Source organism: Hipposideros armiger, unplaced genomic scaffold, assembly GCF_001890085.2.
Source record: "Hipposideros armiger isolate ML-2016 unplaced genomic scaffold, ASM189008v1 scaffold_30, whole genome shotgun sequence".
Taxonomy (NCBI): Eukaryota; Metazoa; Chordata; class Mammalia; order Chiroptera; family Hipposideridae; genus Hipposideros; species Hipposideros armiger.
The window spans coordinates 3,469,329-3,484,438 of NW_017731380.1; the positions used below are offsets into that span (position 1 = coordinate 3,469,329).

Genomic DNA, 15,110 nt, shown 5'->3' on the forward strand with positions numbered 1-15,110 from the left:
ACCAAGGTGGGCCAGTGAAGCAACTTCCTCCACAACTAGACTGAAGAACAAAAGAACAGCAACTTCTCTGTTCCCCTCCCCCAATTCCTAACGCTCTTCCCCTCCCCCAATTCTCCAATAAAATTTTTTTAAAAAACCAAAACAACTGCCAAAGTATTTAGATATTAAGGCCTATTCTCATATTTATACATTGTTGGCATCATCCTTTGCATTAAAAGCTCCACAGGCAGTGAGAAGGACGTGTGTGTGTGTGTGTGTGTGTGTGAGTGCCCATCACTATCTGACCTGCACTGTGTACAGCGCTGGGTCCATGACATGGCTGCTCCATAAACATGTCATGAGTGAAGGCTGAATATGAAGACATCAAATATTTGTGAAAGTGGCAGATACTCACCTTAATGTATTTTACCCTTCATATGAGGTGAAATTAAGGTAAGAAGAAAAGATAAAGAAGCTTCCAGACTATATTAGAAGCTACTATATTCTGCATCTGGATACATTAAAAAAAAAAAAAAAGAACATTTCAAGGAACTCTTCTGAGTATAAGAAACAGTGAGAAAGACCCTGATTTATATAAATGATTAGCCAATCTTCCCAGATTATACAATAACCTTTGTGAGGGCATCCCTGTGTTTCCTTATGAAAGACAAGAAAGTTTTCAGATATTGAGTTGATATTAAAAATGTTGATGTCCAATGCTTTAACTTTCTTTACAGTTGATATATAAATATCTACTTGACTATTTAAAAAATTAAGCATATTCTACCTCAAAGCAAAATAACTCAATATTGTCACTATTAAAGGCTTTGCTTGGCTTATTTCACTAAGAGGTAGTAAATTCAGAAAGCAGGCTATGAGACTACTTTGTGTGTGTGTGCAAAACATAAAAAAGATTTCTTTATATGATTAAAAACTCATACCTGTTGATCTCCAAGGAAATGACTTTTCAGTTGAGCTAGAGAAAAAGGAAAAAAAAAATCAAACATTTACTTTCTTTGTCATAAAAATTTAACTGTGGACTTGTTTTGTATATAAACATTCAATTTTCACATTTAATTATATAAAGTATAAAAACCTCAAACAAAATTTAAAATTACTCTTCTAAATTAACTATTTAAACTTCCACATTAATTTGGGACAAAACTGTATTTCTACTTAAGGCAAATTATAAAGTGACATAAGATTCTCCTAGGTTAAGACAACTAAAATAGCACAACTATTTATGATATTCATGGTACTTATATGTTGTACTATGCTGCTTTTTGTGATAATATGCAAATCCCATATACATGGAAACAACATATACATTAAAAAGAATACAACGTATCTGTTAAGAACTTCATTCATTTTACTTATTTTCCAAAGGAACCCTACGTACAATAGACACAACAGTTAATGGGGTCAGTTTGAACTGAATGTTACCTTATAAAATTTAAATCATATCATAAAACTTTATATCAAAAATATAAGGTTTTCCAAGCCAGGGGAAAATTTTAGCTATATACTTTTCTTGGTTTATAGAGCGCACCAATTTAAAAACATATCTGTGCCTTTCTGAAACCCCTCCCCGCTTAAAATCAACAGAAAAGTATGGTGTGAAGGGGACAGTGTGGCTGGATTATTAAGCATTTACCCAATGCCTGGTTAAGTACTCCACATATATTACCTCCTTTACATTATTCTGCACAACCTTATAAAAAGGTACATTATTTTACAGATAAAGAAATTGGCCAAAGTCTTATGTCAGTAACTGGAAGAGCTGGATTCAAACCCAAGATGGTCTGATTCCAGTCGGGGCTTCTCATCACCGTGCTACACGGTAGAACAGCTTGTGATTCCATTTTTGCATTAAACACATACACGCATTTGATATGTCTAGAAAGCAGTCTAGAAAAATAAAAACCAAAGTGCTAAGCAGTTATTTCTGTGGGGTACAATTTAAAAGGGTTTTTTCTTTTTAAACATTTGTGCTTTCTTTTTTTTTTCTTTTGTTAAATCAGAATAAAATGTATACTGAAGTATTTTAGGAGTGTTTATTATGAAGTTTAAGGAAAAGGTATGTGACTTTATGTTTAAGGAAACACTGTAAAATAAAGGACTTGGAACAGAAGAAAGGGACAATCCTTTTGGTGCTCTAGCTCTAAGATTTCAAACTCTTGTTAACCCCCTTGGTGTTTCCCCGTCATTAAGTGGTTAATGAAACTCTTGCTGGGTAAAAACTCTACATTCACTAAGAACTCCCTGAATTTCAATTTTGCGTGTGATTTGCCTTTTCTTCATCAGAGGCACAGCAGTTCCCTTTCCAGGACCCTGAATTAACTGCAGGCAGGAGGGCAAGCTGCCCAAGAATGGAGTCAATCAGTTAATGCTAATCTCGAGCATTTCAGTGATGTCCCTTTATCTGATGCACTCCTGACTGTTTCAAAGGGGCTGATGGGAATGGAAAAATGATGAAAATTTGGTCAAATATCAATAAGGGCACATTTGTCTTGCTCCCGAGGGTAGGTTATCACATTCTTAAGACTCTAAAAGTGGTTCCCTACACTACATTTCAGCTTCTCTTGCATCTGTTTTTATTATTCAGTTCTATCATCTAAATTAGTTTCTTAAGCACTGAAGTTGATATTATTTATCAAACTGTGTTCCTATCAAAATATATTTTTGTCAATACTAAAATAAATGATAAATCAAACCATCATCCAGAAATGTTTAATACATCAAGTTTCTTGGAAATATCATGTAAGTCTACTTTCTTCGGAGTTTGAAACTTAAACTTTAATGAAATACCTTTATACGATTCTTTATTCTTGAAATTATAGACCATGGACTCTAATTTATGTTAATTGCTCAAACTGCACAAGGGTTGCCTGTTTTGCTCATCTCTTTATGTCAAGTACCTAGCATATTGACTAACACACACATAACAGGTGCTTAATATATACTGCTCTTGCAACACAAATTGTGAAAAGTAATAACGAGTTCTTTATTGTCCTGAAATATCAGGTATATATAATTATCAGTTATTACTTTGCTTAAATAGGTAAACTTATTCTCCTCCACTCTAGCTAGGAAATTCCAGTGGCCTCATCATGTAACAAACAGGCAAAGTATTTCTCTGCTGAAAAGGCATCTTTGGTCATCAAAATACAATAAGGCATTCATTACTAGGAGAAGGCAAAGGAATGCTTCAGTTCATATTATTTTTCCCTACTCTATTTTAGGTAAAAGATACAAATCATTAGGAAAATAAGTTAATATTAGGACTAAAACTAAGCAAAAAGGTCCATGGTATATTTTGATGACTCTTCAGCCCAATTACCTTCAAACTAACGCCAACAATTCTGTTATAACTGGTTATTATGCTATTCAGTACAATCTATTTCCTTTTGAATCACTCACTTTAAATGATTTTCAATTATTCACTACTCTGGAATTCAGGGATTGGACAATAAATACGTGCTATTTTGAAATGTTAGGTCACTGAATGTAACCTGCTTTTATTGTAACAATTAGAAGCAGCTCCGTGTTAGAAACCAGCTCATTCCCTCAGTCCCTCCCTCCTTCTAACCATCTATTCCTAGAAACGCTTTCCCATCTTTTACTGAATGTCTACAATGTGTCTACAGGCACTGTGCCCACAAATGACTCCATCCATTCCTTTCACTTCTCATCTGGAGATGCCAAGTAGCTTGTGTTCTCGGAGCTTCCACTGGAATGTGAAACACGTTTTAAAATATAAGAACTGAATCATCCATAACAACTTTGTTTCAGTGGGGAGATGCATTCACATTTTCCAATAACTTAATTATCAACAACCTCCAATGAAATCCATTCGTGAGTGTGGGACTGTCTGGTGAGCAAATAACAATTAAAAGCAAGTTCATTGGCAAATTGATAAATCAAGGCAATTCATTGTAATGTGAACAATATTAGTTTTGTTTTAAGGAAGGCGCCATCCCTTTATCACCTTACATGAAAATATGGAGTAAAGCACAATAAAATTCTACACACTTACGAAATTAATGTTTTTGTTTTCATTCATAGACATGCACTGAAGGCAAAAATATTTCTGTTGGATATTGATGGCTGTGCAATGTCTTTGAAGGCCTCCTTATTTTGGTGTTTTCCCAGGGGTAAGAAAACTAGCCTGCTCAGAATCTGTGCAGCCAGAGGGCAGGCCAGTGACCCAGAGGCTACGAGTGGCCTCGTGAGGGGGTGGCAACGGTAAGCAGGGGAGCATCTGAGGTGGACTGGGCAGTGGCGGTGGGCACTGTTCCTGGATATGCCTAGTCAGAAACTGGCTCTCTGGCCTTCCTAGAGTTCCGTAAGTTGACACCCAAAAACTTTCAGTAAGTTCCTTTTCTGCTTACACAAGCCAGAGAGAATTCTACTGGCAACCAAAAGTCCCGACCGATGTTATTATAAAACTAAGTATTATGACCGACAACAAATATAAATAGGCCCTCTGAAAAAAAGCCAAAACCTCACTCCTTAACTCCAAGTGCGTACTAGATATAGCACAGTTCATGTTCAACACACTGAAATTCTACCCTCCCCCAAACCAACTCCCAGGTAATCATTACAGCCTAGTCACTCAAATTGAAGAACATGGCGTCATTTTATTGTCTCCACCCCCCACTAGTGTGTAAGCTTCATGAGGGCAGGGAAGTCAGAATTGTTCACAGATGTACCTCCAGGACCTAAGACAGTGTCTGGCACATGGCCATCATTCAAAACATGTATCTTTGGAATTCATCCCTGCTACCACGGACAGAGTTCAGGCCTTCATCCTCTTGTGGTCTTTAGCTGGATCCTTCTTTCGTTCTCTCTCCTATCTTGTGTTCCTGGCTTTGATTTCTCATCCTTTCAGGCCCTCTTCCGTGCTGCTGCTACAGTGATTTTTCCCAACACTGCAATATGACACTGTTCTCCTGATGCTAACGCACAACAGATCCACAGAGGATAAATTTCTAACATCTCAGTGAGGCACAGAAGGCCCTCTGCCACCTGGTTCTTTCCAGTTTGCCCTTTCCCACACAAACCTACATTCTAGGCACTTCTAATTACTTGCAGTTCTCTCACATACCATTCTGCTTCACGCTTCCCATGCTATTTTTGGGACAGAATGTGCAGAAACAGAGTCTGGAAACTCTTTCAGATCACACAAATTCCAGAATGGCATACGCAGGTTACCACATAACAATATATGTGTTAGATACCCATGAAATTGAACACTCTACCTTCACTTTGTATCACTTAATAATAGGAATATTTTTGAAAAATGGTCTACTTAATTAAGCCTGTACCCAATTTCTTCCTGATTCTAGTGTGTCTAATGTAAGCCAGCCTGCTTTAGTGGACACCAGCAGGTAAGCCACAAGGAAGGGGGCAGTGGAGAATTTGATGAAAAAGCCACACGGTGACTTTACCATGTCATATTCCTTGCAATCTCCCAGGTCTAGATGGGGCTCTTTCTATCACAAATATATGCAGGCTATGTAAATATTCTCCGAAAAGACACACTAAATTGGGACAGAATTCAAGAATTACCCCGCTGAAAAGAGAACCAGGTCTTAATCTGAGATTAGAACATGGTCAAACTAAAATTTACTGCTTTGTTTTATTAAAAAAAAATTGTTTTAAGGAATTTTATATACACACATACATATATGTGTATATATAGAACCTTTATTAATAGGTTAAAAAAATTAAGCATAGCCAATAAAAAAAATTTTACTTAGTATTAATGGAGAGGAATCACTGGAATGAATTATTCTAGAAACTTTTATTCCTGAATAGATGCCTGGCATGTCCCACTGTCTAGACTATATCCCCTCTACAGCCTTCTCCCTGGTGATCAGGGAGCAGCACCTTGGTGGTCGGCAAGAACAAGCACCTTATGAAAGGCAGCAAAAAGGGAGCCAAAAAGGAAGTGGTTGACCCATTTTCTAAGAAAGACTGGTATGATGTGAAAACACCAGCTGTGCTCAATATAAGAAATATTGGGAAAACACTAGTCACGAGAAATCAAAAAACCAAAATCACAACTGACGGTCTCAAGTGTCGCGTTTTGAAGTGAGTCTAGCTGATCTTCAGAATAATGAAGCTGCACTTGGAAAATTCAAGCTAGTTACTGAGGATGTTCAGAGCAAAAATTGCCTGGCTAAAATCCATGGCATGGACTTTACCCATGACAAAATGTGCTCCATGGTAAAAAAATGGCAGACCATGATTGAAGCTCATGTAGATGTCAAGACCACCGATGGTTATTTGCTTTGTCTATTCTGTGTTGGTACTAAAAAACACAACCATCAGATTAGCAAGATCTCTTATGCTCAGCATCAACAGGTCCTCCAAATCAGGAAGTAGGTGAAAATCATGGCCCAAGAGGAGCACACAAATAAAAAAATAATAAATTCTTTCAATAAATTGATTCCAAAAAGCATTGGAAAATAGATAGAAAAGCCTTGCTAATCTATTTATCTGCTCCATGATGTGTTTGTTAGAAAAGCCAAAATGCTGAAGAAGCTCAAGTTTGAATTGGGAAAACTCATGGAGTTTCACGGTGAAGGTAATAGTTCTGGAAAAGCTACTGGGGATGAAACACGTGCTAAGGTTGAACAAGCTGGTGGATATGAGCCCCCAGTCCAAGAATCTGTTAAAAATTCAGACTTTTCATGGTAACAAATAAAACCTATTGGTGATGTATATATATTTTTAAATTACCTTTCATTTTTTTCATTAGTTATTGGTAGGCCTTAATTATTTTATGAATTGAAATTATTCCATTAGCAAATGTGTACGTTTTCTGGATTTGAAATCCATTGTGAAAACGTCTGTCAATTCTCTATTGGTTTATTATAATTACCTTTGTAATCCATTGCTCTAATATTTATAACTCTGCTTTTTAATGGATTCCAAGGTCCATTTCTCAGTTTAAAAAGAAAAAGGGAAGGTTTGTTTGGCTTTTTATTTTTTGGCAATAAATTCATATTATAATTATTTAACAACTTGCTAGCCTCTAGAAATTACAAAGTGCTTTTTAATGAACTACTTTAGGAAACTTAGATGTGGGTTGCAAAATTCCCATGTCACTCCATATATATGTTATTTTACACCTAGGATTTTCTGTCCCAGGAACCTGGCAAAAGAACTAATGATTCCCTGGTTTTAGTTTCTACTTGGAGTGTTACAGGATAACATTTTAAACAAAACTCCCTCATTTGAGTAATCCACTCTACTGAACACTTAAATTTCTATATCTTCATTAATTATAATTAAATGAAATCTTCCATCTGATGTGAAGATAACATAACATGCGTTAAGTCTTATTTCTATCCTGTATTGCTTATCTTCCCTTTTAATTAGTACATTTAGAACTTTGCTCAGTTTCTCTTAATGCATTTATAAAATATTCCATGTGTTTCCTGTGAGTTCTTAGCTAGGTAAAGCTCATTCTGTGCTCTAGCTTTCTTGGGTGCTCTTGAGTTTATGCTTGAGAGTGTTACTTTTTAAAAATAATGACCGTGGAAGTCCCAGGTCTTAAAAGCATTCATCATGTAAGCAGGTCAAATATCTCTTCACCTTGACCCTCAACAAGAATGTCCTTCAGCTCATTTTATACTCATAATCAGCATGGTGAAAAGTGGGGTCTAGAAGACTGAGATGGAATTGAGGGCTTTCTAATGCTATAAACCATCTTCTAATGTTGCAAGAGCTCATACCACCCACCAACAGGTAACTGTTAGGTTATAACTAGTTTTGTTTCACCTATGTTTGGGAAACAGGGACCTCATTTCTTGCTTTTAATTAGATAAGGATTGACTAGGAAATAAATCCTTTACATGAAAAAGAGACTTAATCTCTGTCTGAGCATTAGAACAACTAGAGCAGTTAGACAAAATTAAACAATATATCACGATTATTCTTCCCAAGACAGGTGTGGATAGTTCTTCATTCTTCAACTAGCCTATTTAGGTAAGTCAAAGACAGGAAGAGCAATCCGAGGAACAGATAATGAGCTTGAACTGTTTTGTCTGGCTGAAGCAGAGGAGGGGAGTTGGAAGGCAAACATCTGTCTCTTCCCATATCATCATCCCAAAGGGGCTCTGACGACCCTATTTTAAAAAATCACTAGCCTACACACAGTAAGGATAACTTAGCAATACTCAGAAAGAAATCCATCTTGGTATTTTACTGCATTTTTGAGAGCTTCTTTCAAATTTATGTATTTTCTATTCACAATCGATCTCAACAAAAACAAAAGCTCTTCCTCCTACTTCAGGATTTTCTGGGACTGAGGCTCCTCTCTGTGTTTTCTTTATCATGGAATCAGACCCTGGACAATTCTCTCCAGGATGGAGATCGATTTCCTTCTTCCTAAGAGAGAACCACTTGATCTCAGCAGTCAGGAAAAGTGAAACCATGACAACATGCTCATAATGGGAGTTTATTATTTTTATGTGCTGTGGATTTAAATTGCTCCTGAAATTTGAACTAAGCAAAGCATAACAAATGGACAGCATAAAGGAGTTCTTCTCATAACTACTTATATGATCTGAGGGTGATAGTGAAGCTGGAGGAAACAAAAGATTTTGAATTAAAAAAAAAAAAAGACATCCTTCGTGTTGGACGCAGTTGCTCCTGACCTACCAGCAACAAAACAGGAGCCGTCGGTCCCCTTCTAGTAGTGGTAATGGACTTGTGTGGCACTCTAAACCCCGTCACCTGTGTGACCAATAGGAAGAGAAAACAAGATGGGGCAAGGAAGGCAGGCCTAATGCTTCAGGGGCACAGGAAAGGTCAAGGACTTTCAGTTTGACCCACATATTCTCTGTCAAAGACACTTAACCTGAAAAAACTGGCCATGCCCTCAAAATGCGCTTTTACAATTTTAGTTTTTAAAATATCATAAGCAAGAGAGACACCAAAGTGTGGTACACAAGTACAGTCTTGGTTTCCATCAGCTGCCAGTGTAGAGTTCAATATATATATTGAATAATCAGCCACTATGGTGAATATTTGTGGACTCATTACCTCCTCTTTGTTCTCACCTTTGTTTTTTCAAGTCTTCATTCCACTTTTCCCTCATGCTACTCTACCATATTTTTGGACCCTTACAACAGCTGTCTAATATGAATTCCAAGAAAAGGTAGGATATAAATAAATAATATTACAAGCAGTATCCTAAAGAGAAAATTATGTATTTGGTGCACAGCGAAAACAATAGGGGAACATAAAATACCACAATAGCCCTTTCAACAATTCAAGTAACTTTCATAGGTACTGGAGATGAACATATTTTAGAAGATGTTAAATATTCTTTGACAAAAGCATCTTGTGTTAGTGCTTTGAATCTATGAATAAAAGATCCAGAAGACCATATGGGAAGGGGAAGATCAAAAAGGATGTAGTACCAGACGAAAACGAGACAAACAGTTCCCTCTGGAATCCCCATAAATTATACAGGAAGCACGCCTTCTGCTTACGTCCATCCCACAACAGGTTTTCCAACCAGTAAAAGTAGAAATCAGAATAGAAGAGTTTTCTAACATTTCAGCTGACATTTGAAAGAGTGAAAGCAACTGAGATGAAAATAGTAAAATGGCTAAACACAACATCAGACTCTTTATTTTCTAAGTCTTCTGCCATAACTCAGGATGCTATTTAGGCAAAAGGTCAGTCGTGGAATAGATGGCCAATTGCGAATTATTTGTGTCCATGGTCTAAAAAATGCTATTGTTTCCGTCATTTCTATTTTTCCAAACCCTCCAAAGGTGAAGAAACAGAAAAAAATTTCATTAAATTTAAAATAAAAAAAGAAATAGTACCCACAAATATACTTTTAAAAAAGTATAAAACAGTTCAAATCTTATATTTTAAAATAAAGCTGGCACTAGTAAGGAGGAAGGTAAGGGTCCTGTTTTTTCTACTTACTGTACAAGAGATTGAACACAGAGCTAAGCTGTAGAGATCTGTAGTAGAGACACACTGGCTGACATCCAAAACCCTAAAAATTTGTCATTATAAATAGCTTTATAATGCATACAGTTTCCTTTCGTACATTACTTAAAATTAAAAATGTTTTGGAAAGCCTATGTAAACATTTACTTAAAAGAAGTTTTAAGATATCATAAGCCTAAGTTTTTTATTAAACATGAACTCCCCTGATTATTTATCCTATTCAGATATTCAAAAGCAAATGATTTATTCACATACAATTCTTTGATACTCATGTAAAGGCACTACTATCAAATTTGGTGTGTGTCTAAAAATGATATTCACTTTCTGTCCAATGAGTCTTCTTAAAAATAAGAATTTATCTTTAATTTTTATAGTTTCATTAATTTCTGAGAATTTTACTCTCATGATGAGCATAAAAAGAACATAATAGAACTTATTAGAAATATATTTATTAGAAATTAGAATAAATCATTAGAAATCTATTATATAGTACATAATAGAAATGTATTTCTTAAATTTATGCTTTGGTTTTTGAAACAAATTATCTTTCTCACAGTGTAACAGCATTTTAAGCTCTTGATTCATGGACCAGCATGATAAATAGCTGTTTTAGTGATAAAGAAGGAATGAATTCACATGTGGGATAGAGTGCAGACCAAGGTCATCAATAACTGTCCTGGAAAAGGAATGGACACAGACAGATACAGTCAACATTTGGCATGGCATATGCTGCCACATTTCTATGTGGTAAGATGTAGGGTACCTAGGAAAGTGGTTCTAGAACGCTTTAAATCTCTCCTGAAAACTCTCCTGAATCCCTAATTTGCCTCACATCTCCTTACTACTTTTGTTTCCTTCTTTTCTCTGTTTATCCCCAACAAATAAATGTGCAAGTTTTCCAAACTACTGAATAGGGGAATGAAACAGAAAAAAGCCTGTTAGAATAAATGAGAAAGAATGACAATGATAAGGGAGGAAGAGGGTAAAGTCTCTTAAAACCGCATTCTTGAGATATACTGGGTGATCCACACACACTGTTCAGTGGTTGAACAGGCACCCTCCGTGGCAAATGGACAAGGCAAGTGGTTGGACAGCAATGTCTTAAGTTCCTAAATCTAATGTCCAGCAGTCTTTCGAGAAATACGAATGAAAAGAGGTGCAATGGTTTGCAGCATGACAGAAGAAGTGACTGACCAGATTCATCTTTTTCCCCCCTTTGCTCTCTCTCCCATTCATTGCCATAAGCCAACATTATTGATGGGGAAGGTATTATGGGATATACGGAGCATCATGTATTCAATTTAAATAAATAATTTTTATTTAAACTATTGGAAAGAACACCTATCACTTAGATTTTAAGAAATATAACCATTCAAATTTTATAAAAATGCAACAAATTTTAATCATAATTTCAGATAGAAAATTAAGAGTCAAATCAGTTAACATCTAAAACACATTTTGTTATGCAACATTTCAACTTGCAGACACGTGTGTGTGTGTGTGTGTGTGTGTGTGTGTGTGTGTGTATATATATGGTAACGAATTCCCTTTGTATTCATTATCCAGCTTTAACAAAAAAAGTGAATGTGTGGTCACATATATCTCATCTATACCTTCACCCACTATTTTCTCCATTATTAGATTATTGTGAAGCAAATCTCAGACACCATATCACTTAATAATAAATATTTTAGATGTATCTCTAAATACAGATACTTTGAAAAGACCATTAGCACAATAACATTATCACACTTAAAAAACATAACAGTAAAATTCTTAATATCAACAAATATCTAGTCAGCATTCAAATTCCCTAGATCAATTTTTAAAAAGTTGGTTTCTTTGAATCAAGACCAAACAACATTCCACACGTTGTACTTGTTGCAATGTCTCTAAACCTCTCTTTTAATGTATAGTTTCGTCTCCCTCTTTCTCTCACTTTTTTTTCCTGTTTGAAATTATTTCATTTGCCCTGCAGAATTCCTGACAGACTGGATCTAACTAATGTGTCAGCACAGTGTCATTTAACAGGTTCTTCTGTCTCCTATGAATTGTTATTTACACCTAGATGGTTAAGCATTTTGGGACAAGAGTGAATAAGAGGCGCTGTTATATACTTCCCATTGCATCATATTGGGAGGTCATCATTTCTAGCTGTCTTCCATTTTGTTATGTTAACATAAGGTAGACCAGTGGGTTCAGCTGCTGTCAGCCTCGTCTATTCACTGTAAAGTTTCCCATCATCTATCCAGCTAATGATTTTAGCAGCTGCTGATGATCATTGATCTAGATATATTATTTTGTTAGTGGTTGCAAAATTCACCCAAGATTTTAATTTCTAGACTTACGCTACTCCAGTCAATAATATAATTTCAACCTTTGTATTTCTGTTTATAAGGAATACTATAAAATACTGTTTCACTTACTATTTACAAATAAGTCTTTACTGAAAAGTATTTTGCTAATGCTGTTCAGAAAGTACTTACAGATCTGTATTTTGTGCTTACTTCCTAAGCACCAGTTCTTACATTATGGTTGGTAATATTATTTGAATTTTCTCTGTGGTTCAAACAGCCCCATTATTGATACTGTAACTATGCGAGGGGGGGGAAAGGTGGTGGATCAACCTTTAATTGGCTTGTTCTGGTGCACAGACTACACATCATAGGCTCCTCGAATAATTGGCTGTTATTTGTTCCTTTCCAATAAACAAAAGGCTAGAAAAAATAAACACACACATACTCCCTAAAGGCATTTCTTCTTGGATTATAAGCAGTCCATTAATGCAAACCAAATGCTGTTATCTAAACTCTTTGACAGTGGTTAAAATGTATAATTGTTTAATATAAGATTTTTTTTAGCTGTGAAAATCTGTAGCCTACAGGCTTTTGCCCTCTTCAGTTTTAGAGCGTTTTCCCACTACTTAATTGTGGAGTAACAAAACAGCAGAGTAGAAAAATCTATGCAAGAAACAGATTAGATTGATTTGTTATTAAATAGATTGTGAAGCCTCTGGGAGGATAGCTACAATAACAATTCAGTCACTACAAAGGCTGGCAAACTCGTCCGTTGTTTTTTTCCCCCTTGGCAGACATGCCATGTTCATTTTTACAGCGTCCTGACTAACTGCTGAAAATGCACTAATAGATGGCTCTCATTTTTAAGCAGACAATCACATTTCCAATTTCCTTTTCCATACATCACTGGCTTAGAAGTGTACAAGGTAATAGGTCTCTGAAGGGTTAAGGAAACATCTCGTCACAAATACATCTCTCTTCCTGCTCTGTCCTTAACCTGCCAAAAGGTGATGAGAATGAAAAAACTCAGCATCAAGATTCCTTTATTTCATACAGAGATCACACTGATTAGATGAAGGAATGGTAAACTTTGCCCCCTAAAATAATGAACTGGAGAAGGTAAATTAGAGCAATATATTTTTCAAGATTGTTTTCCCGAATCTTTGAATTAATATCTACATGACTCATTGTAACATGTTTGTGATCAACTAGAACAGAAACGGCAGTCACTCTAGGGTTTCCATAAAGAAGAGACAAACAGTGGTAGTGGAGATGGGGCACAGGGCTAGGGATTTTACAATTTTCTTTCTATAGCGAGCATGGTTTTATACAGACTGTCTATTTGAGGTGGTGGAGTGAAGTGAGGTGCTGAAGTTTTCTGAAACCATTTATTGATACTCCAGTGGAAAACCAATAGAATAACACTATCTTTAGGGAAAAAGTAAAATCCTAATATTAAATTCAGGAACTAAAACACAAAACACCAAACTAAAACACAAAAACACCACCAAAATGAACACCTTATTAAACAGAAAGGTACAAAACACCTACTAGCACAAGTGCCTGTTACGCAATAGGTGCTCAATAGCTATTTGTTCTCCTCCCTATGATATAATTATAAAGAAGTATTTCACCTAAGGATGTGAGAATTAAAGACACCAAGATAAGGCCTCCTGGGATAGAGTCAGTACAGACAATATAATCTGACCAACATGGTGCTTTTGACAAAATTAAAAATAATAAAATGTGGACATATATTTATGCAGCTACCAAGGTGCTTTGTCATTTTGCTAGTTATGCATAATGATATCTCCTGCAACATTGGAAATTTCCAGGCTTTTGTATCTTTGTATTGCAACAATAAAGCAAAGGCATAAATATTTACTGAGTGAATTTAGAGAAGACATAAACATTTGCAGGAAAAAAAAGAGTCACTAAAGGAAATGTGGAAATAGAAAGTAATGTTAGTATCATCTGATTGGGTTTTCAGTTACCCTGTGATGCAGATTTGGATAATTTAGTATCTATTATAATAATATACAGAAAGTTGTTCTTTCTGCATACTTGTCATAATACTAAAAGATTTGCATTCTAAAAATAGATTAATATGATGTACTTTGTGGTGTGATGTATTAAGATGTGCTGTACTATTTTAAGATATACATCTGTTATTTCAGCTTCAAAAAACTAATGATAGAACCAAAAAGAATAAGCCAAATTACTCATTAGAAAAATGGGCAAACATTATGAATAGAAAAGGAAACTCAAATGGATCATAAGGATATGAAAAGATACTAAACCCTGCTAGTCATCAAAAAATGCAAAGTAAAATGAGATAACACTAGATCAGTAAAATTTAAAGATCCTGCTTGATATTAAACGTTGGCCAAAAGAAAACAAAAGAAAAAACCCCAAAAAACTGAGACACCCTGGAACTTTTTCACACTGCTCGAGATTTTTTTTTCTTTTTTGAGCTACTTCACAAAGCACTTCAGCAAGATCTAGAAAAATTGGAAATGTGCATTCATTATGACCCAAATATTCCACTTCTAATGATATATTTTGCAGAATATTACATATGTAAACCAGGAACTATGTTGACAAATGTTCATTGTTGTATTATTTATAATATTAAAAAGTGGAACCTAAATGTTCTTCAATAGGGAAATGGGCCGTTTAATATTCTATGAAATATATAACAGCAATTAAAAAAATAACTAGATGTACATATATCAGTAAGGACAGATCTCAAATACTGAATCGAAAAACATCAAGGTACATAATGCTACATACTCATAGACTGTAACATTTGTGTAGGTTTAAAAAGCAACACAAAATAGTGGCCAAGGA

The 15,110-nt window shown here is 35.4% G+C and overlaps 1 protein-coding gene across 10 annotated transcripts in view; it reads right to left on the reverse strand.

The window, feature by feature from the left end:
* PKP4 (plakophilin 4) overlaps positions 1-15,110 on the reverse strand; it is a 228,135-nt gene that overhangs the window by 74,223 nt on the left and 138,802 nt on the right. For all 10 annotated transcript variants that reach the window (XM_019636845.1, XM_019636844.1, XM_019636843.1 and 7 more), the window contains one exon: positions 921-955. In XM_019636845.1, the coding sequence (XP_019492390.1) occupies positions 921-955 (35 nt within the window). The remainder of the gene's footprint in view (positions 1-920; positions 956-15,110) is intronic.